We start from the raw sequence: 23633 nt of genomic DNA, 5'->3' as shown, positions 1-23633 counted from the left end.
AGCCAGGAGTAGAAGTGAGCAGATAATACAGACCAAAGGTAACAGTGTGATGGAACCTTATATACACATATGATGGGCAAAAACTGGAAAGCTGGATAATGCCAAATATGGCAGGGGGTGTGGATGAAAAGAGAAGTCTGGCGCAGTGCCCGACCGCCTCCCACCCACGTGCTCGCCCCGCCCCGCCCCTACCACGGGACGCCGGTGGGCTGTGCGCGCGGCTCCACCCACTCGTGAGCCTCGGCTGCGAATCCAGCCCCGGAGCCGGAGCTCCACTACCTCCACCGCTTCCGTCGCAGCCTTGTCATCTGAGTACCGGTGACAAAATACCCTTGTTAAGACTTGGCTGCTTTTGAAGTCACTCTGGGCGCATCTGGAACATGAGCGGCCGGGCCCGCGTGAGGGCGCGAGGCATGGCCCGCAGCCCCAGCGCCGCGGAGGTGGGGCGCATGCAGGCCTCGCCGTCGGTGGGTAGAAAGCTTAGCAGCTGGCATCGTCTCGCTCACTCCTACCTCTGTTTCCTTCGTGGACCCCGCCTTCCTTGGCAGATATCTCTTCCTCTCTGCTACGAAGTAGTGGCTTATCTTCTCTTTCAACTTTGAGTCCTTCCAGGGTTTCTCACTTTTTTTTTTTTTTCCCCTGTTGGGGAGCTTATCTGAGTAAGATATTAATATAGATATTTTGGTCAGTGAAAAGGGCTGAAAATGGGAGGCAGGTGTATCATTAAGTTTTAATTACTTCATTTGTTTGTAAGTCTCGTGAAAATGGCTGTCCCTTCAAAGGTACCATTACGTGGTATATAATCTAATATGATCTGTCTCGCTAATTTATATATAAAAAGAAATAGTCTCAGACACAAATGAAGTTTAGGATCAACCACTGTTCCTTGAGCAACCGCCGTGCATAGGGCTCCTTATTAGACTCAGGCAACTAGGTTGAACTGAGTGGCAAACCAGCAATTTTTGAGTGATGTTACAACTACATTTAGTATTTGGAGCAATACTTAGTAAAAACCCAGTATTTGGAGCAATATCTTAGACCAGAAGTGTGCAAGTGAGTAGTCTGTGGTCATTACGCCTTTACTCGCATAGAGAGGTCTTCTCTTGGTATCACCCATTTTTTTTTAGCAGGCTGATCTATACCTTCTTGAACAGAGAAGTAATTACCCTGAAGAGAAAATATGAATGGTTCCCTTCACCTGTTTTGTGAACCTTTGGACCAGTTTATTCAGGAGAGTCGTCATCTGAGCTGGTGGCCCAGATCCTCTGGGCTCAGTTTATTTTCTTGCTACAAATATGTTCACATCAGAGGCCCCATGTCTGAAGGCTACAGAAGCATGAAGTCTGCGATCACCTGTACCACCTTCCATCTGATGAGCTCCTCGGGTGCAAGGATCACACCTCTGCCTCTTTCCACCTCCAGGGGCTAAGGGCTGTACCTGGCTCACAGTTGGCACTGAAATCAAAGACTGATGAATGGGGAAAACCGGAGCTTGTCCTTATCTTTTTTCTGAAATGGGCAATCTTTTCTCCTCTCTCAAGCATCTTACCTGCCAACGTTTTCTTTTCCTAGCTCGTGGTAATCTAATGACATAGGACGTGATACCATTCTCATCTTGTGATAAAGTTTTAGTTTATGACTTAACATCTTAAATCTGACCAAACATTTTTTTGCCCGTTTTAGCCTCTGTCTGTTGCTCTTAGTGACAGTGAAGCATCTTCGAGCAGTGACCACGTGGGAACAAGCAGGATTTCACAGAAATGTACGTGCAGCTCTGTCTGTTCCATCCACTTCCGTCCCATCTGAATGGAATAGGAGTGACTCTACTAAGCCTTTCAGCAGCAGACTCACTTCTTGAGCATCTTGTCTTCCTTTTCGGAAGGATCCCCCTGTGTTTGTTGTGTTTCTTTGGGACTTCCAAACACAGACTCTGCCACTGAATTTCCTGATGGTGCTTAGCAGCTGGGAAACCCCAGATACTAGGAAACCAGTTTTTCTGATTCTGTCTGTTTACTGAATAATTTTGAAAACGTATTTTTAAATTCTTTATGCCATATAAATGCCAATACCATTGCCTTGCAGGGCTGGTAGTAACCTCGCGTGCCTGTTGCCCCTTCTCTCTTCTTCCTTCCCCACTCACGGTAGACCTCACCATTTGATGGTGGCTCTCTTCCCTGCAAATCCAGGTTTGGCCTCCAGATACTTGTCAACGTGCTAGTCCAAGTAGCCCCTGCCACACAGTATAAGTTGGCATGCCCAATGCACTAATTTGCTAGGGCTGCCGTGACAAAGTACCACAGACTGGGTGGCTTAAACAGTAGAAATGTATTGTCCCGTAATTCCAGCCCTACTGCCACCATTCAAGTGTTATTCCAACATTTCTTTGGGAATTTCCTTCACATCTTCTGTGCCTTCTTGTGACTAGCAAGTGATGGAAACTCTTTATCCTTTGAGGGTAGACTGATTTTTTTTTATTTTTAAAAATTGTGGTAAAATAGGTATAGTATAAAGTTGACCATTTTAACAGTGTTTAAGTGTACAGTCCAGTGGCATTGAGGACATTCACATTGTTGTGCAACCATCACCACCATCTGTCTCTAGAACAGTTTTTCATCTTACAAAACTGAAACTCTGTACCCATTAAACAGTAACTCCTCATTTGCCCCTCCCCCCCCAGACTCTGGGAACTACCGTTCTATGGCAGATTGAATTTTTAGAAACCACCAAACATCTTTTGAAACCAAGAGCGGTAAATGATACAGATAATCTAGTGAGAATAATTGAATTTTTTAAAAATTAAATAAATTTTGTGATTTTCCTGGGAGACTCCAACTCCACTGAGAAGGGTATGGGCAGCAGTTTTGGGCAAGTGGGCAGCGCCATTTGGGGTAGTTGCATACAGTGACTGTATCAAAGGACAGTGGCCAAGTCAGTGTCCTAGAGGTTTGTCATACTATTAGTCACATTACTTTGTAGTAATAATTCTGTAATATAAAATTTATATTTTCACATTTCAAAGTGCCGAAGTTGTATACAAAAAAAATTAGCATCTTTTTGTACTCATTTAAAAAAGAAAATATTCATCGGGAAACAGATTTTAATTTCCCATTTTCTAGAACCTAACAGTAAGTGACACGTCCCAAGGTGACGTGCTGACTTTCATTCTCAGGGGAATGATCTAGCATAAACACTAATGGCAGCGTATGGGCATTTCTCTTCTTGTGATTGAGAAAGGGGAAAGGTTCAGCTTCAATCTGTACAGAAGTTGATGTGGCCAATCTTAGTCTAATTCTTTGGGTGTTACACAAGAGCTACAGGAGGGAGACCAGCCCTCCATAAATGGGTGTGGAGTGGGATATAGGGAGATAGAGCTTTCTCCTTAGCCAAGAGGAGAATCAGGTCAGCCCCAAATGTTATGAGGTAGGACTAACTCAGAGTCTGTTATTTCTAACAAAACATGCCATGCTTCCTTCACAGTTTTCAATTTTCAGGCTGCAGACTTCTGTATAGTCATGACTGTTTTCAGCAATGTAGGCCAGTTTTATTAAAAGCCACAAAAATCTGAGCTTTGGTTCTAGATGCATCTTTTTTCCCGGCTGTGCTGAGCAGCATGCGGGATCTTAGTTCCCTGACCAGGCATTGAACCTGGTGCCCTTGACAGTGAGAGCTCGGAGTCCTAAACCACTGGACTGCCAGGGAATTCCCTCTAGATGCATTTTTTTTTTTTTTTTTAAAGAGCTCCTGACTTATTTATTTATTTATTTATTTATTTTATTTTATTTTTTGGCTGTGTTGGGTCTTCATTTCTATGTGAGGGCTTTCCCTAGTTGTGGCAAGCGGGGGCCACTCTTCATCGCGCTGCGCGGGCCTTTCACTGTCGCGGCCTCTCTTGTTGCGGGGCACAGGCTCCAGACACGCAGGCTCAGTAGTTGTGGCTCACGGGCCTAGTTGCTCCGCGGCATGTGGGATCTTCCCAGACCAGGGCTCGAACCCGTGTCGCCTGCATTGGCAGGCAGATTCTCAACCACTGCGCCACCAGGGCGCCCTAGATGCATTTTTGATATGATAGTTGTAAATGATATCACTAGCATGAAATGTTATTGATGTATATAATATTAATAATATATAACATTTTGGTGTTCTCTTCATATTTTAGATGAGGGTGGTCTATCTTCTGGTGATGCTGGATGTACCGTCAAGGAAAGAGTTGGGAAAATCAGACGAGAGATGATGGATTTGAGTATCTGTACCAGAGAGAAATTGGCCCATGTGAGAGATTGCAAAAGAGGTACCCAGTCTTCATGTTACTTACTTTTAAATTTTTATTTATTTATTTTTTTGGCCATGCCATGCTGCTTGTGGGATCTTAGTTTCCCGACCAGGGATTGAACCCAGAGCCCCTGCAGTGGAAGCACGGAGTCCTAACCACTGGACTGCCAGAGAATTTCTTACTTTATTTTTTAATGTTACCAAATTTTGCTTAAGAAATTTTAATTTAAATTTAATAAAATAAACAAGTTCATATATCGACTTAAAAGATATGTATTGAACATCTGCTATATTCAAGCATTATCTAGACACTAGTTGTTTTAGCCTTAATTCTCTCTTTCATTAATAGGAAGAGTAACATTTTCTCCAAAACTACATTTCACTTGTTGAAAACCTTTTCTCCTTACACCTGAGGTAGGGGTCAGCAAAGATGCTTTGTCTCTTTCCCAACCTTTTTCCTATATGGGTAATAACCTTTCTGGACTTCAGGTCTAAAAAGAAAAATGTAGCCTATTTGGGGAATTCTTTACGCAGATTCTGGGCTTACCCCTGAAATTGCACCTAGGATTGCATGTGTATTTTCAGGAAAAGCAGGCCTGTTGTTTTCATAGGATTCTCAAAAGGCTTTGTAACTCCCTCTAAAAGTTAAGACTCACTGATGCAGATCAGTCTTTTTCAAACTCTTTCAAACCATGCAGCAAAAATAAGTACATAAATTGTTCTCCAGCATGCACACACTACACAAACACAACTGAAACAAAGTTTCATGAAACAATGCTTGCCCTTCCTATGGGCAGGGTACTCCGATCCATTCTATTGTATTCTAGTTTTTCTATGAAACATGATGGTTCACCTCACTTACTTTCATAACTGCAGCACTAATGGGTCATGATTACAGTTTGAACACACTGGTGTAAGTGGTCTTAAAGGGTATTGCCAGCTCTGATATTCTAGATGACTTCTCTTTGTCCATTAATATGAGCAGCTAAAATATGTTGCCATGTCCTCTGGGAGAACAACAAAAAAAAAAACCCTTTTCTTTAATTAAAATAGCACAAAGATTCCTTGTTCCTACTGGATATCTACACATCAATGAAAAAAATATGGCCCGCCATATCAGTACGCAAAAGATGTTGCAGCCGTGAAGCCACTGCAGCCGCTCCCACGGTGAGCCCTGAGGGAACTCAGGATGGAGACAAACGGGGCGCCGGCTGCCAAGTCTTCAGTCACTGCAGCCACCGTCCAATGATGCACCCTAAGGAGACTCAGGGTGGGAAAGAACAGGATACTGGCCCCAGATGGCTGAGGTGCATATCAAAGGAATGATTTCAGTGAGCCCTGACTTTTGCATCTTCCCGAACATAGAAAAGCGCTCAATTCATTAACCCGAGACATATGGTTTTCCTTAATTAAAAGTAATCTTGTGACGTTCCTACTACCTGGTCTTTGTTGCAAAAACTCCTCTATATCCTGGCTCTTGCCTTACCTCTTCCGAGCGGTCCCTCAGAACTGAGATGCTGTGTCCTGGGCTTAAGCCCTCAGTTTTGTCCGCTGACTAAAACATAACTCATACCTTTTAGGTTGTGCATTATGTCTCAGTAGACACACAGGTCAAAACTGAGGGAATACTACGTAAGGTATACATGATACTTTTTCTTCCTCACCACCTCAGGGCTCACGTTTCCACTTCCTCCACCAGAAAGGCAAATAGTGACTATTTGATAATTCTTTCCTATAAGACGAACACTGGATGATTCCCTCCAAGGAGAGGTGAGAAGTACTTCCTTTGTGCCCTCCTAGAGTCTGTCCTGGATGGAGTTTATGCCATCCTGGGCACTGACCAGCTACAACGTGGCCATCTCTGAATTTGTCCTGTAGATTTTGAAGAGGTGAATAAAAATTCTGTAGGGGATGGATGGAATTCCTGGAAGCCCACATGGCCTCCCTGTGCCTGCAAAAAAACAGAAGCCCAGAGCCCTGTCTGTTCTCACACAGGGAAGATGTAAAATCTCTTCTTCCATCCCCAGTCGCCCCCTTATCTCTGGGGAGCCTTCGCTGGGACCTACAGAACCATCTAATCACTGAATGAAGTGATTTCAGAATTTTCCGAAGTATGGTGAACTTTTGATTATCTGGATTTCCAAGGGGATGGGGGTTGTATTCGTGATAAAAACTGGAGAGTTTCTTTATAATCTGAGAGCACCATAATTCCAGAGCGCATCTGAAACTGTTACCGAACTAAACTTGGGTCCCTTCCCCCATGCTCAGTAAAGCCAATCTACTGACATTGGGCTGTGGTGAAGGAAAGTGCAGCGGTTTACTGTGAGGCGCCGTGCAAGGAGTCTAGGACAGCTAGTGCTCAAGAAGCCCAAACTTCCCCAAGGGTTTCAGCAAAGCACGTTTAAAGGCAAAGTGAAAGAGGGGCGCCCCAGGGTCTGTGATCATCTCCTGCACAATTCTCTGGATGGTTGATGGTGAGGTAACGGGTTAACATTATCAATCCTTTGGTGCCAGTAGGTCTGGAGGGAGCTAATGGTCATCAAGTAGTTAATTTCTTCCATTTGGTAGGGGTTTTAGCATCTAAAACAATTCAGGAAATGTGCACTAGATGCTATTACCTAGGTACTTCAGAGAGGAGCTAAAGCAGAGGAAATGGGGGAGGCCCCATGGGGTCCTGCTTGGTTACAAAACGCTTACTTGATCGATTTGAGAATCAGCTGGAAGGCAAGCTTTGGAAGGAGTCCTAGGGTAGTTGAATTCAGATGTTTCTTTTCTCCGCAAAACAAGGATGTCAGTGTCTGCCCTCAGGTTCTTACGAGGCCTGCCTTACACAGGATCCTTTTGCTTGCCGGGCTCCATAAGGTTATCAGGCAGCTGGTTACTAGAGCTTACCTTGTGTCACTGAACAAGAATCCTTGCTTTCTAGCAACAATTATGCATATGCAAATAAATTTTTTTTGAATGCTGAGATTAATATGAACACGACATGATTTTTTTTTTTTTTTTGGTTAAAACATGTTTTTTGTTTTCTTCAGGTTCCAGTGGAATACCTGTGAAACTGGTCACAAATCTTTTTAATCTGGACTTGCCCCAGGACTGGCGGCTATACCAGTATCATGTGACATACAGTCCAGATATAGAATCTAGAAGGCTGAGAACTGCTCTTCTTTATAGTTGCAGGGAACTTTCCAACAAAGCCAAAGCATTTGATGGTGTCATCCTTTTTCTCTCCCAAAAGCTAGAAGAAAAGGTATAGTACGGTTAATTTTTTAATACACACATGTGTGCGTATATTTATACTCCTTCATGTAGATTTTAGAGGTTAGCTGATTTCCATGACAGTTGGAATGAGGATATCACTCACTCCTCTTCTCTTTCCTATTCCCGTGCCTGAGAGCAAAAGGCTTCTTAATTAAGACCTCATCAGAATTGATTTCTTAATTAAGAAGCTGATGGTCTGGCATTTAAAAAAGAAGAGCTGTTAATACAAACACTGCTTTTTCAACTACTTTTTTAAAGGCAAAGTGTCCTTAAAATAGGAATCCTTTTAAGCTTTTCCCAAAATAGGCAAGAGTTTAAGTAACAGGGACTTCCCTGGTGGTCCAATGGTTAAGACTCCAAGCTCCCAATGCAGGGGGCACGGGTTTGATCCCTGGTTGGGGAATCCCACATGCTGCACGGGTGCGGCCAAAAAAAAAGTTTAAAAAACACCATTTAGCCTATGGCTTGAGAGCTTTAAATTTACCCTACATTTTTTTGCTCCTGCACATTGTGTCCACGTGTCCAAAGAACTTTACATCAATCCTGATTCAAAAACTGTCATTTCTTTCATGACTTGTTCCATCATATGAAATAGGAGTTATTTATGTCAATCTTAAGGATATTTTTTAATGGTTATGACCACTGGATATGGCAATTGCAAGATTCATAGCCCTTTATTCTTTTTTTTTTTTTTTTACGCCTTCCACATTTTTAGCCCTAAAATCAAGATATTGGTATTGAGGTTTTTATCATACGCTTTGTTCTAAAGCAGTATTAAAATTATGAGAAAGAACTGGTTTCTGTATGAAAAATTAAAACAGAGTATTGGATTAAAACTTGACGCTTCTATCCCTTGGAAAGCTTAATCTTTTTTTTTTTTAGTTCAGCATTTTGAACACCAAGAGCATAAATGTAAATTTCTAGATTCCATGTGTATCTTTGTTAATTTCCTCAAGAAGTGTATTTCTGAGCACTCTTGGAATCTTTTTCCTTTTATGAGACTGTGAGATTTATAGGAGCTACTTGAGTGTTTATTTCATCTGAATATGGAGTTTAAAAATTATACCATATGATTAAATTTAAGGACTTGGAAAATCTGGATCTGTAAATTTAGAAACATTTTTATTCATCATGAGTCCTTACTGATCCCTCAATATTTTGTCCTATGACTAGATGTTGATAGCATGCTGATATGGCCTCTCATACTTAAATGATATATTTCAAGGGTATTACTATCATTAAAGATCTTGTTCTTCTAAATACATTTGTAGTAACAGTTTGGAAATTTGGATATATTAAAATCATATAGCCCCCTTGAATGGTCCAGCGTTCTTCAATTTTACCTAATGAACGTGGAGGAATTTTACTCTACAGATGCTAGGAATAAGTTAATATTACTCATTTCTTATTCAAAGCGAGCGTGTAGTATGTGCCACACATCTTCTTATCGTTGGGCATGGAGTCTAATGAGGAGGCAGGGAGTAAATAGATGGTGAAAACGTGGTGTGACAGATCAGACCTGTTGCTTCTATTTTCCAGACACAGGGGATACTAGATTTAGACAGAAGAGTGTTGTCTTATTACCTATCAACATATGACCTGCCACCTAATGACAGTAAAAATGAGATAGTAAAAAGAAACCGTGTCCTAACAAAGGTTGCTAGTCTCACCTTTTTCTTCTGGTCTTAATACTGAGTCAGGCTTAATCCTGGACTCTCATCCATCCCCTACACACTTTATAGGATGCTTATTTTCATGGAAAGAGCCCCTCCACTGATTCACTCATTGCACCCCCAAATAGTGCAGTTCTAGAAGTCCTGTTCTGCTGCCTCCTGGCCTTCCACTGTCTTTCAGACCCCATCTGTGCATCTGTGGCCACAGTGCCCGGGTTTCTGTCACCGGTCACATCTATTTGCCACTCTCATGCATTCCTTCTGCATTTGTAAAGAACCTACGGTGTACCAGGCAGGGTGCTGGCACCTTGGAGGAAACCAGGATAAATAAAACAAGGTTCTTGTTGTCAAAAACATTTCCATTTAGTACTGAAGTTATTTACAAATAAATGCAGTGCAAGGTAGAATGACATAAGCGGCATAATAATAATTAGTGGTTTTGTTGTGCTAGCATTTATCGAACATTTACGAGGTGTTAGGTGCTCTGCTTGGTTGTTCTCTGGATTAGCCCCAGCACAGCTCTCTTGAGATGAGCAGATCTGTATTTTATGTCCCACCTACCACTGGATTACATTTGATGAGCACTTACTCTGCCAAGGCTACTTGTATGCATGAACTCATTTAATCCTCTCATCACCCCTGGAGCCTTAGAGAGGTTAAGTGTCTTACCCAAGGTCTTCAAAAAGAGCTGATGAAAGGAAAGGTTATTCCCAGCAGGACACTTCAGTGGGAATGGTCATTAATTTATCTCCTGGGCAGGATTTGAATTAATGAAGGGGGAGATGGGGAGGCCCAGAAGGAGCAAAGACACAAAGATAGGAAGTGAAGGGCATAGTTTAGAAACTTCTGGTTGTTCAGGCTTAGCTGGGAAGGATTGCAAGTTGTGGCTCCAAAGGTAGGGAGAACTTTGAATGTCCTGCTGAGGAACAGGAACTGTCCTCCGTGGACCACTGAAGCCTTTGAGAGAGAGTTTCCATAGAGCTGTGTTAAATTTCAGTGACTCTGATCACATCCTATTGAATGGCTGACAGAACAAAGTGGAATAATCTGGGCAGGCTGTCGAAAGAACTTGAACAAAGGTACGAAACACTGCAAAGGATAGGGATAAGATCCATGAATTACCCCATTTAATCTTCGTTATCCTGGTCTCACTCCCACGTTAGAGATGGGAAAAGGTCTTAAAGAGTTGCAGTAACTTGCTCCGCATCATACAGGCTGCAAGAGGCAGAGAACCAGGGTCTGTGCAACTCCATGTCACGTGCTCTTGGGCTCGGTGGTAGATATTGGTATTGGAACAGCTGAAATGGAGTAGAGAAGTTGCTGGTGTAGAAAGGCTAAGACTTGCCAACCCGTTAGATAAGTGGATGGAGAGGAGGAAGTGAAAGCGCACTCTGAGAGTGAGGGTGTGGGATTCACAACAGGCAGGAAGCAAGGAGGAGTGGTGTTTGGTGGGGGAAGTGCAGGGGATGCTGATGATTTTGCTCTTTGGTGGCTGTTAGGAACGCGGTTCCTGAATACAGCTCTGAGTGGGGACCGGCTGCTGCCAGCCACTCATCCCAACATACTTTGTTGGCTTACGCCTTTGTCCTGAGATCCTGGCAGCAGTCTGAGGGCCGCTCCCCCATCTCCTGCCCATTAGACTTCTGGATGTTGATAAGCTCTTCCTGCAGCTCTCCACCTCTGACTTCTGTACAGTTTTATCTGAAGCAAGAAACGCCTCAATGAAATATTTCATCCCCTGTGAAAGGACGCATTTCTCTTTGTTTCCCTGAAGTGAACTATCCCTGCCCTACATTCTTGGTTCAACCTAAAAGCCATTAAAACTACACTTTCACCATGGAAAGTAGGGGTAAAATACATAAATGCCTGCTAATAAACTGACCTCTTCTAATTCCTTACCCTTCTGCAAAACCCTTGATCATAGATTTTTACTGACTGATTTGTCGTTTTTTATTGCAGAAATCTATACTGAGCTCTCCCTGATCTGAAGAGCTTTAAATTTAGTTAGGCATCTGGTATAAAGACCTATTCATGCATTCATTGTAATTGTTAGAACGTTGTTCCAGATTATAAGGACCCTAGGGATTTCTCTAGACCTTTCAAAAGTTAATAAAATCAGATTTCATGTCTGTTTAAACTTTCACCATTTTCTCCTCTCTCTTTCCACATTTACGTTTCCCTCTCGTCTGTTCCCTATCCTTTGCTTTCTTCTTCTCTGTTCCTCTGTTTTTTTGAATGAACTTTTGAGAGGTTTCCCTCTGAAATCCATGAACCGAGGATGGGCAGGCTTCTGGGCATCCATGAACGTCTGGAAATGGGTACATTATATATATACATTGTTGCTGTATATAAATATGTGACATTTCCTTTGGAGAATGTCTGTAACTTTTATCAGACTCTCAAAGTAGGTTGTGACCTGTCTTCCCACCCCCACTCCCCAAAAAGGTCAAGAACCGCTGCTCTGGATTCTCTTTGGATTGAATCTTTGAACCCCGAGGCTGGTTTTGATTCTCTATTAAGAAGTTCGAGAGGAAAGAGATGTGTTGCTTTTCTGGTATTAGCAAAATACAGCCAAAAAAACCTTCCAAACGTAATCATTAGATTATTACATTACTAACACCTGCAGTTTTGTTTTTGTTAATGCCTATTAAGTTGTGACGGCTCTAGCATATCCGCGTTCTGTGCACTTGAGGATAATCCGTAGAGTGCATTTTAAGTACTTCTTTTTCCAGGTCATGGAATTGTCAAGTGAAACTCAAAGAGGCGAGACTGTAAAGATGACTATCAGTCTGACGAGGGAGCTGCCGGCAAGTTCTCCCGTGTGCATCCAGGTCTTCAGTATCATCTTCAAGAAGTAAAGTGCCTTAAATGTGAATTTAATTTAGGCTAAGGATGCCTGTCATCGTAGAGCCTGGGTACTAAAAGTATTAACCACTTTGTAGGCAGTGTGCCAGCAGCAATGTCATGTTCAGGGAAATTTTCCATAACCTTTCTTGTACTTGTGCAGTAATACACACCGCAGTCCATCATGGCCTCAAACTGGCACCTCTGTTACTACCCAGTATCATCTGTGTTGAGACAAAGGACTCAAGGGTTGTGATGTCTCAGTGGCCGCAGGGCAGGTGCCTCTTCCCTTTTCTTCTTTTTCTGTACCCAAACCCAGCCTCCACCGCCAGACTTAAAAGATGGCGTGTGTCTGGGTTAGTAAACTGAAGGATTGGTTTTTCTCCTGGCTGGTTTATTTTAGGTGTGAAAGGCCATCACCATCTGCTTTCTGCTCTCACTTGCCTCTCAGCCCCCTTTCCTTCCCCATGTGTCCCTGGGGGCCGAAGGAAGGTTGTCACCAAGCTTTTCAGTGTTCTTCAAACTGACCTGAGGATCACTTGCTTCCGTGTCATCTTGGATGTTGGGTGGGACTCGACAAAATGCAGATTCCCTAGCCCCTCACTGGACCTAGTGAATAGAATTTCGTGAGTGGGGCCTGAAAATCCACATTTTTAGCAAGCTTCCCAGATGACACGTGGGAGCACGAAAGCTTGAGAACCACCGTTTTCCCTGCTATTGGTGTGGATCACTAGGATGATGTGTTAAAAACCTAAGATTTGAGCCCTTCACTCCACAGTGGCCTCTGGACAGGATGAGGACAGGGGAGTTTGGGATTTTGCTGAGTAGGGCACGTAAAGGAACTTTCATCACACAGATAACATTTTTTTCCTAATTCTAGTCAGACATCTTGCCGAGCATCTTTAGATCATATCTGGGCCTCAGCTCAGCACTGTAAAATGCTCTTCAGCAGCCAGTCTTGCATGTGCCCCCCTGAGAGGGGACTATTTTAAGTCAGCTGACGTTTGGAAGGTGCTTTGCAGTGACAAAGCTCTCTGTGTGGTGTTAGAGCTTCCTTGATCCTTACTCGAGAGCCCCGAGGCAGGTGTGATTAAAATCCCCGCTTTACAGATAAGGGGACTGAGGCTCAGGTGATATTGGATAGCCAAAAATCGTGCAGTTGGAACCCCTGTTTTCGGACTTGAAACTCTCCCGTTTCCCCCACGCGTGGGGCAGCCTCAGATCAGTGATGTGTCACGTTCAAAGGTGACCAGGATTAGTTGCTGAAGAGGCAACCTTGTCATTTGGTAGCACTGGGAAGCCTGAATAGCCTCATGAGAAACAGCCTCCCCGGGAACGTAAATTGGTGCAGCCGCTATGGAGAACAGTATGGAGGTTCCTTAAAAAACTAAAAATAGAACTACCATACGACCCAGCAATCCTACTCCTGGGTATATACATGGAGAAAACTCTAATTCGAAAAGAGACACGCACCCCAATGTTCATAGCACACTATTTATAATAGCCAAGACATGGAAGCAACCTAAATGTCCATCGAGAGATGAATGGATAAAGATGTGGTATATATATACAATGGAGTACTACTCAGCCATAAAAAAGAATGAAATAATGCCATCTGCGGCAATGTGGATGGACCTAGAGGTGATCATACTCAGTGAAGTAAGCCAGGCAGAGAGAGACAACTATCATACGATAGTGCTTTTATGTGGAATCTAAAAAAAATGATACAAATGAACTTATTTACAAAACAAATAGACCCACAGACATAGGAAACAAATTTATGGTTACCAAAGGGGATGCGGGGGGAGAGACAAATTAGGAGTTTGGGATTAACATATACACACTACTATATGTAAAATAAACAACAAGGACCTACTGTACGGCACAGGGAACTGTATTCAATATCTTGTAATAACCTATAATAGAAAAGAATCTGAAAAAGAATAGATATAATTGAATCACTTTGTTGTACACCTGAAACTAACACAACATTGTAAATTAACTCTACAAAAAATAAAAAAGAAAGAAAAAGAAGAGAAACAGCCTCTTCATCTCAAGAAAGAGGCCAGAGGAGCCTGTGGACATGGCTTTTCTCACCTCATCCCCACCAACCAGAATGTTACAATCACAGTCATAACTGGAAAGTGACCACCTACTTATTGCAGTTAAGCCCAGAAAGATAGAACTAATTTCAGTTGTGTCATTCCCAGATATGAAGTGATAGTTCTTGTATATACACTCATATGTATATTTAGCAGCTAAACCTTCCAGTATTATAACAATAAGAGTTCTGGACTTTTCTACTATTTTTCTTTCAGCATGCGTACAAACTTGGAAGTATACTGTTATCCACGGTTGTTTAACAGATTTTAAAAATATATACTTGCAGGATCTTAAAAAAGTTGTCCATGTACCAAATTGGACGGAACTTCTATAAGCCTTCGGAGCCAGTGGAAATTCCCCGGCACAAGTAGGTTTATTTATGTTTTCTGTTACTCTGAAATTGTTATAATGTGAACAGCATAATTTATGATGCAATATTATACCGTTATGCCTCCTAGGAGAGATTCTGTGGTATGAAAAGTAATGGATTTTTTAAAATTTCAAGTTCTTTATAGAATGGTGAATGTCAGAAGCTAGCAGCCTGTTTTCTTACATTAGTGTGCTAGGTCATTATCATAAATCCTAGAAGGAATTCAGAAACTGAGTTTTCTGTGTATGACAAGTCATAATGAGAGCAGAATAAGCTCTATTACGTTATACCACATAGCTGGGGCTCTGTTTTCTTGCTGATAGAATGTTAACACAGCCAGGGTGGTTGATTAGAAATTATTGGATAAGCAGATGTCAGACACACACGCCGGCTAAGCTACCCTAGTGAACTGTTAGGAACACTTGCAGGATTTTTACCCTAAACTGGGAGGTAGATGCTGCAGGGAATGTGATCGGCTGTGTCTTGAACTGGTTGTTACTCAGCTCTCCAAAATAAGTAGCTGTGCCAAAGACAGAGGCAGCCAGTAACCCAAAGACAGACACGAAACAAACGGAGAAGTTCGGATGGTCCCTGCCTTACAGTATTTCGATTTACAATATTTCGACTTTATGGTGATGTGCAAGCCATGCACATTCAGTAGAAACCATACCTCAAATCGTGAACTTTGACCTCTTCCCGGGCTAGCGGATGTGGAGATGATACTCGCTGGTGAGGCCGGGCGGCGGCAGCCACGGCTCCCAGGGAGCCACCCGATGACGAGGGTAAACGACCGACACACTTACAACCATGCTGGACCCACACAGTCATTCTCTGTTCCACTTTCAGTACAGTATCCAATAAATGACACGAGATATTCAGCACTTTCTGATAAAATAGGCTTTATGTTTGATAATGTTGCCCAACTGTCAGCTAAAGTAAGTGTCCTGAGCACGTTTAAGGTTGGCTAGGCTATGATGTTCGGTAGGTTAGGTGTATCAAATGCATTTTCGACTGAGGATATTTTCAACTTACGATGGGTTTGTCAAGATGAAAACCCATCATTAAGTTGAGGGAGATCTGTACAGAAAAGATAGAAAGTGGAGGCAGGGTGTTTGGCTTCTGCCGGGTAGAGGAAAAGGGCAGGGTTTCTGTATGTTAATTCAGTGTGTCAGAGTGGTCTGTCTAAAGCATCCTATTCATTCACCCCTGTCACTGATCTCTCCCCCTGGATTAGAAATCCTCGTGGGCCCAGTGTTGTGCTGAGCTAGAGCTGGTCCTAGTGCATATGATTGGCCTGAAAGCTGGCATGAGTATCACAGCGAATGAAGTCCACAAAATATAAACTGAAATGATTTTTTACAAATATTTGTCTATTCTTTCATGCCATTTCCATAACGTTTTCTTATTCAAGACTTCAGACGATGATATTCATAAATGTGCAAAGGGGATGTAGCCACTGCTACAGTTTCCCTTGTATGTCTGTACGTGGTATCACTTAGATTATTTCTTAATCTCATTATTAACTGTAGTCATTGTCTTCACCATTGAGTCAGTGTGCTTTTCTGAACCTAGATGTTTTCATGCTGGGATGGATGCCCCCATAAACATTTTAATCCTACAGCTGTACTCTCAGCCAGAGGCGATTTTGCTCCCCAGGGGACTTTTGGCAATGTCTGGAGATATTTTTGGTGGTCACAGTTTGGGGGCTGATACTGGCATCTAGTGGGTGGAGGCCAGGGGTATTGCTAAACATCCTGCAATGCACACGACAGCCCCTGACAAAGAATTATCCAGTCCAAATGTCAGTAGTATCAAGGTCAAAGAATGCAGCTCTACAGGAATGTATTTTATCCTAAATATATGTTTAAAGACACTCCAGCTGGAAATAACTGAAGTGTTAAGTCAGCCACTGAAAGAAATCAGATTAAAGAAAAACTGTTTCATAAAATCTAGAGAATTGGAATGTAAAGTCGCCATTTTAAAATGTTTATTGTTTTCCTGATATAACATTTAAAACATTTTTAAAAAATTTTTATTTATTAAACATTTTTTATTTATTTATTTTTTTGAAGATTGTCCCTTTGGCCTGGGTTTGCCATTTCTGTGTCACATTTTGAAAGCAAGCTCCTGTTTGGTGCTGACGTGAGTTATAAAATACTCAGGAATGAGACTGTTCTAGAATTCATGACGGATCTCTGCCACAAAACTGGCATGTCCTGCTGTACCCAGACGTGTGAGAAACAGCTGATTGGGCTCATTGTCCTTACCAGGTAAAAGCCTGCATTTAAATTGACTTTTCTCTAGAGAATGCATTATGTGTGCCACGTGGGAACAGGGCACTGGCCTGAGCCCAGATCTGATCAGTCCACTCACCTGTTATAGACCTGAGCGTTCTCAAATGTCTAGAGTGCAGGCTTCCTCTAGGGGCGTGCTTGGTGGTCCACAGTCTGACCTGGTCCTTCCTTACCTCCTGCTGTACCCTCTCCCCTAACCTCCAGTGGTCTGCATTTTGCTGCTCCAGCCCCTCTGCCTGGTTCCCCCACCCCTATTTCTGCCTTTTAGATTTCTGCTCCCACAAAGTCCAGCTCAAACATTACTGCTTTTCTGAAGCTTCCACCTTCCGTCCATTCAGTTGGAATTATTCAGTTCCCGCCCCTGTGCTGCTCCCAAAACCCAGTGCTTTTTCTTTCTTTCTTTCTTTCTTTCTTTCTTTCTTTCTTTCTTTCTTTCTTTCTTTCTTTCTTTCTTTCTTTCTTGTTTTGGCCACACCACGCGGCTTGTAGGATCTTAGTTCCCTGACCAGGGATTTGAACCCGCGCCCTCGGCAATGCAGGCTCGGAGTCCTAACCACTGGACCGCCAGGCAATTCCCAAAGTCCAGTGTTTGTAGGCCACCTCTTTAGAGCCATTTTATTTCATTTTATTACATCACAGTGTAAACAAGCAGGACCCTATGGGGCCTTCCCAGACAGACCTCTGCCCCATATCCTCTTTTTTAGCTCCTCTCTGAAGTACCCAAGTAACAGTATCTGATGCATATTTCCTTCACCACAACCCGATGTGTCAGTAGACTGGCTTTACTGCGTGTGGGCGAGCAGACCCAAGTTTGATTCAGTAACAACAGGACAGAACGTCAGGTCCGTGTCTCACCTCTGCTATAAGATTATGAGGCCGTTAAGGCTGAGACCTTTCAAGTCTCTAGGTTTGTCTGTGTATACATTTGTCATCAATGCACATTTAAACGGAATGAGCCATGGGCAGTTAGGTGACTTCGTGAGGACCAGAAAGCCCCGCCTATGCTGTTGGTAGTCCGTGGACACTTCTTTTAGAGGACCCACTAGTCTCCTCCTAGTTTGGCTTGGCATTTCCACTTGAAGTTGTTTTTCTAGGTTACAGAGTAGAGAGGTGGTGCAGGTTGAATTCCACACCGCCCCCTTATCCTCCTGTAATGATCTTCATGGATTAAGTTATCACACTATTTCAAAGTCACCTTGCAAGGTACCCAGAGCCCAGAAGAAACCTGACAAGGAGGTTTCTGTCCCAAGGCTGCAGTGGCATGAGAGAATGTTCCAGGCCGCATGGTACCTGATGAAGAAGAGAAAGAGCTTAGAAAGATCTTAGCCGACCTGCTTTGCAGTTTTGCCCAGGGCCAGCCCTAGATGGGAGATGAAGCAGGCTTCCAGAATTGGGTGGTCCATCAGCCTGCTTGGGGTGCTTTTTATCAGAAACACTAGTTGGGAGTTCCAAAAATCTGAGTGGCACCAGAAGCTGATGGGAAAGTTTTGAGCCATGCTTCAGCCTTTGAACATTTAAGAATGATTTACCTGAAGTGGCAGTGTATCTCAGTGAGAAAAGCACGTGGTGGTCTAATGACTCTCCCACCGGTAGAGGTCCTCTTGTGAACGGAAGAGTTAATTAATGATCTTCTCAGATAAGAGCTGATCTTTTTTTTTTTTTTAAAGTGGCTATTCTTGAGTTACTATCTTTCATAATTTCTGAAATTCTTGAGAATAATACTTTGAATTAAAAGTATAGTGAAAGAGCACTACCTACCTTGTAGGATTTGGGAGAAGAACTTAAAGATTTCTTGCCTTTACCAGATACAATAACAAAACCTATCGCATCGATGACATTGACTGGTCAGTGAAGCCCACGCACACCTTCCAGAAGCGGGATGGCACTGAGATCACCTATGTGGATTACTACAAGCAGGTGGGACTTGTCTTCCTTCATCCTCATCTCCCTTCTGCTTAGCTCAGAGGAGGGTCCCTGTTCCTTTCCAATCCAACAAGTCCCCCAGTCTGTCAGGCTGAGTCTGCCTCTGACATAATTTTCTGACCTGTCCCTTCCCCTCCATCTCCACCGTTCCTGGATTGGCTCCGACCCTCATCCTGTCTCCTGTGGTCCTTCCTGTAGTCTGAGTTACCTCCTTCAAAGCATATCGGATAATGTCACTTCTCCGCTTAAAATACCCCCATGGCTCTCTGTTGCTTTAGAAGTCAGATCTAAGCTCCTGGGCAGAATTCCCCAGGTCCTTTATGATCTGGCCACTCCCTGCCTCTTGAGCCTCAACACTTACCATCCCCTGTTTCCTTCTTGGGATCTGCTGTGCCCACCATTCATGGTTCCTCGAGTCAGTTACCCGCCCCCATGCATTTTCACACATGTTGCTTCCTCTTCCTTGATGCCCACTCATAGCCAGCTGGTCACCGAACACCCTTCAGTACTCAGCTCAGCAGTCAACTCTTAAGGGAGCCCTAGGACGCTCTCCCCCGGGTCCCCTCCCTGCACTTAGCTGCAGCCAACTGTCACAGGCAGGACATGAATGGTCTGACTCCCCTCCTCAACGCTGAGCTCTTGATTTCTGGATGCCCAGGGCTAGCATTTAGTAGATACTCAAACATTTATTGATGGAATCTCCTGCTGACTCTGGGAGCTTGATTCACAGTGATGACAATTTCCGCATCCCCACCATCCAACTTCAGTTCCTTTCAGAGGTGCCTTCTCTTTAACGTGCAGTCGTATTTCAGTCTCCGAAATCTCACTGTTTTAAAAACAAAAACAAACAGAAAGCAAAAACCCTGCCTTGACCTTTCTACAACTTCCGGAAGAGCGATCTCTTTTTCCTCCTTAGCTCATTTCTTTAGAAGGTTTTCTAAACTAGCTCCAAGCGCCTCTTCAGTTCTTCCTTCCTGAAGCCTCAGCAGTCTGGTACCCGGTTCTGCCGCTATGGAAATAGCTCTCCAAGGTCAAATTCAGCTACTGTTCTTATTCGGAGGGGCTTTTGGTGGCTTTGGACACTAGTAACCACTCCCACTGAGCTGAACTCTTCTTCCTTGGCCCCTCCGCACATCCCTGGTGGTTCTCTGCTAGGTTTCAGGTGTTCTTTCTCAGCCTCTTTTGACATCTTCCTTCTTCATTTCCCCCAGACATTAAATGCTATTACTCACCATGGTCCCCTTGCAGAGGATCTTCTCTTCATATTTTGAGATTGCTCAAATACGGTATTTTTGCCTTGCCCTCATTCCTAAATTATATCCTCATCTCCGTTTCAGACTGTATTTGCATGAATATCCTGCAGGCATCTCACACTAACATAATTCAAGCTGAATTCATTGTCTTTCCCACTCCCCTCTCTCCTTGGGAATTCTGCCTCTCAGAAAGACATTTTGCATCCTTCCTCATCTTTACCGTCACCTCCTCGTTCAGTTGTCACCAAGATGAGTTCTGCCTCCGTTATCCTTGAATTCTCCCTGGACCCCGTCCCTTCCTCAGCCCTGTTAACCACTGCATTAGCGCAGAACCTCTCACAGATTTCCATCTGGGGGATTTCTGTCCCCTTTTATGATCTCCTTGACCCAGCCCTCTCTTCACTGGGATCCATCACCCTCATGGCCTCCAGAGAGAGCTTTCTGAAATGCTGCCCGGAAATGTGGTGAAGAGCGTGAGCTCTGGAGTAAGGTGTCCCAGTACTGGCTGTGTAACCTTCGGCGAATCATGAAACGTGGAGTGTTGTCTCTAAAGGGAGTCATCTGCCTGCCTTCATGGTGTTGCGTAAGCGCTGAATAGTCCACGCAGAGCTTTTAGTCCGGTTCCTGCAGGTGGTGAGCACTGGGTAATAGCCTTCCCTTCTTCAACTGTAGCATCACACAGTTTGACCTCATCTCCCACGGCACTCCCACCATGCACCCCATGCTGCCATCACCGCAGTCTACTTGCTGTCACTCAGCCTTCGCTCATGTTCAAGAGACATTGGCATAAAGCCTCACTGTACCTTTCCTCTTCAAGGTCAAATGTCATCTCGTTAGTGAAGTCCTCTCTGACTTTGCTCCCTGTCACACTGACAGAAGAGCTAGCTGTTCTCTTCCCTGAGCACTTGTAGAACATTCCACATTGCTTCTAGAACACGTCTTCCTTATAGAACACGGATGGCATTTGACATTTGGCAAAGCATCTTGTGCAGAAAATGTGCTCCATAAGTGTTCGTTTATCAAACACAAAGTTTGTTAAACATTTGGGTTTTTTTTTCCTGCACAGTTAAATTCATTTTTCTTTAATGTATTTTAGGACCCGTGACATTTTGAAAAGGGAATCATGATAAAAATCCCACTCACTTTCCTGTGTAATGAGTTGTGGTTCACTGCATATACATTGTAATTAGGGAGAAAAAGAAAAAAAATGGTGCCGATTTCTAGAATGTCCTCCTCTCTGTCCTAGGAAAGGCATGCTAAATTATTGTGCAGTCAGCTTTCAAAGTGGAAGACATCTTGATATTGACCTTTATATTTCTCTATTTTATCTTATCATGAAAAGATATTTTCAAACGCTAAGAAAATTGGGGCACGGGAGAGAGTAAAGTTCAGCTGATGACACAGCTTAGGGGGTAGAATTCCTGGCCATGCTCCAGGTAAATGGAATATCCTCTTCCTGGAACATGTCCCAGTTTTGCTTGAGCTGTTCCTGGAACTTGTAATACTCCCACGTTTTCTTCAAGGTTCTCTCTGGGATTCTACCTCCTTCACGAAGCCTTCCCTGATTTACCAGCCATAAGTTGTTTTCACTACCACCCTGTTCCCTACTCCTTGCGAGGGACCCAGTCCTGAGTGGTGTAACAAGCAGAGGTTCCCAAGTCTTAAGGGATGAATCCTGGCTGTGCTAATGTACAGTTATGGGACCTTGGGAAAGTTATTTAATTTCTGATGCTGTTTCCTCATCAGTGAAGGGGGTGATGATAGTATTTGACTCATAGTGGTTAAGATTAAAGGAGGAAATGAATTAATTTACCAAACAGAAATACACTCACAAACATAGAAAACAAATTTACAGTCACCAAAGGAGAAAGGGTGGGGGATAAATGAGGAGTTTGGGATTAACATATACACACTACTATACATAAAATAGATAAACAACAAAGACCTATTGTATAGCACAGGGAACTATACTCAATATCTTGTAGCAACCTATAATGGAAAAGAATCTGAAAGAGAATACATGTGTGTGTGTGTGTGTGTGTGTGTGTATAACTATCACTTTGCTGTACACCAGAAACTAACACAACATTGTAAATCAACTACACTTCAATTAAAAAAAAAACATAGTACACATCTATTAAAAAAAGACTAAATGAGGAAAAATATAAGTGCTTAGCATATATTATTTGTGCTACTGGTCTACCTTGCTTTGTAGATAATGTAGTTATATGTAAACGTAGGAACTGTGCCTCTTTTATCTTCGTATCCCCCGCTGTTCCTGGAATATAGCAAGCACGAGTTGTGAATTAATGAAATCACGTATAAAAACTCTCTGCAAAGGCTTCTCCAAGCTTTTCAGCCATAGCATTTTTGCAATGATCACGTTTCCTGAATTGTTTTTAATGACTTAAAGTCCTTACTGAATAGAGAAGCACTCACTGCTGGCTTCCTTAATTATAATTATTGATGTCAGCGTCATATAGTCCCCAGGCAGTTGGTAAATTATAATTCCAGTTGTTCTGTCATCAGTATTGAGTGAATTATACTGGGAATGAGTGTTCATTGGAAACTTGGCCGTTAGAAGGTAAATGAACTCGTGGCAAGGTGAGAATGTTGAAATTCAAGTTTACAAAGGGAAAGGGGGTGGGGTAGGAACTAATGATTGTTGAGGACTCATTATAAACCAGACACCATGCTAGTGGTTGACATGGGACACCTCTGAGCTACCATTCTCCTCGTGTCATAGATGAGGAAAGGTAAGTAACTTCCCCAGTGTCACAGTTCACCTAAGTATTGATAGAAGAGCTGGGGATCAGATTTACATTTGTCGGAGTTCAGAGCTGTTTCCCTATAACATCATACTATCCTGGGAATGAAGGACAGTTGTGCCCTTTTGGGAAATCTGAGAGTGACTCAATATAACCCTTGCCTCCAGCTTGTGTATATGTGTTTTCAAAATGAACACGGGTGCTTAGAGCCAGTTAGTTACGCATGGGGCAGTCTGCCTCAGTCTCCAACGGTGGAAATGCTGCAGTGGGGTCATGGCATTATGGATGGAGCCAACTGAAGGCTATTCTGTCTCTGGATGAAACTCAGAAGAGAGCAAGGAAATGAATGAAAAAAAACAAACAGTATTGCCTTATAAAAGATAATAAAATCATGAAACTGACCCTGAGATATAAGAGTTAGGTCCTAGGAAGGAAGTAGAAATGAGTAGGTAACCATAGGGATTGGTAGGAACTTTTTTTTCCTCTATTGAAAAGATTTGCTTATCTATTCATTTGGGGATTACCTTGTTGCTCATAAGCAAGGATGCTCGTTTTACAGTGTTTCCATGTTCACTTTTCCCTCATTAATCTTGCACCCTACAGCAATATGATATTACCTTATCTGACCTAAACCAGCCCGTGCTTGTTAGTCTGTTGAAAAGCAAGAGAAATGATGACGCTGACGTTCGGATGGCCCACCTGATCCCCGAGCTCTGCTATCTAACAGGTGATGTCTATGTTCTATACTCCGTCAGGCTCTCAATCACAGATTCCTGATACTTTGCAGTGGGTAGAACCTCCTTAAGTTAGCTGAGTGCCAGAGCACTAATTTAACCCATGGAGGATGACCCTTAAGTTATTTATTTGATCATAGA

At 43.0% G+C, this 23633-nt stretch overlaps 1 protein-coding gene across 1 annotated transcript in view; it reads left to right on the top strand.

Annotated features, from left to right (window-relative positions):
* Nucleotides 1-380: 380 nt before the first annotated feature.
* PIWIL4 (piwi like RNA-mediated gene silencing 4) overlaps nt 381-23633 on the top strand; it is a 40477-nt gene continuing 17224 nt past the window's right edge. Inside the window, exons 1-9 of the mRNA XM_068555996.1 lie at nt 381-467; nt 1684-1762; nt 4157-4288; nt 7305-7519; nt 11936-12057; nt 14437-14517; nt 16593-16790; nt 18620-18731; nt 23362-23485. Coding sequence (XP_068412097.1) covers nt 381-467; nt 1684-1762; nt 4157-4288; nt 7305-7519; nt 11936-12057; nt 14437-14517; nt 16593-16790; nt 18620-18731; nt 23362-23485 — 1150 coding nt within the window. The remainder of the gene's footprint in view (nt 468-1683; nt 1763-4156; nt 4289-7304; nt 7520-11935; nt 12058-14436; nt 14518-16592; nt 16791-18619; nt 18732-23361; nt 23486-23633) is intronic.

Source organism: Eschrichtius robustus, chromosome 11, assembly GCF_028021215.1.
Source record: "Eschrichtius robustus isolate mEscRob2 chromosome 11, mEscRob2.pri, whole genome shotgun sequence".
NCBI lineage: Eukaryota > Metazoa > Chordata > Mammalia > Artiodactyla > Eschrichtiidae > Eschrichtius > Eschrichtius robustus.
The sequence above is the reverse complement of the archived record's forward strand: the minus strand, read 5'-3'. Positions and strand labels throughout refer to the sequence as shown.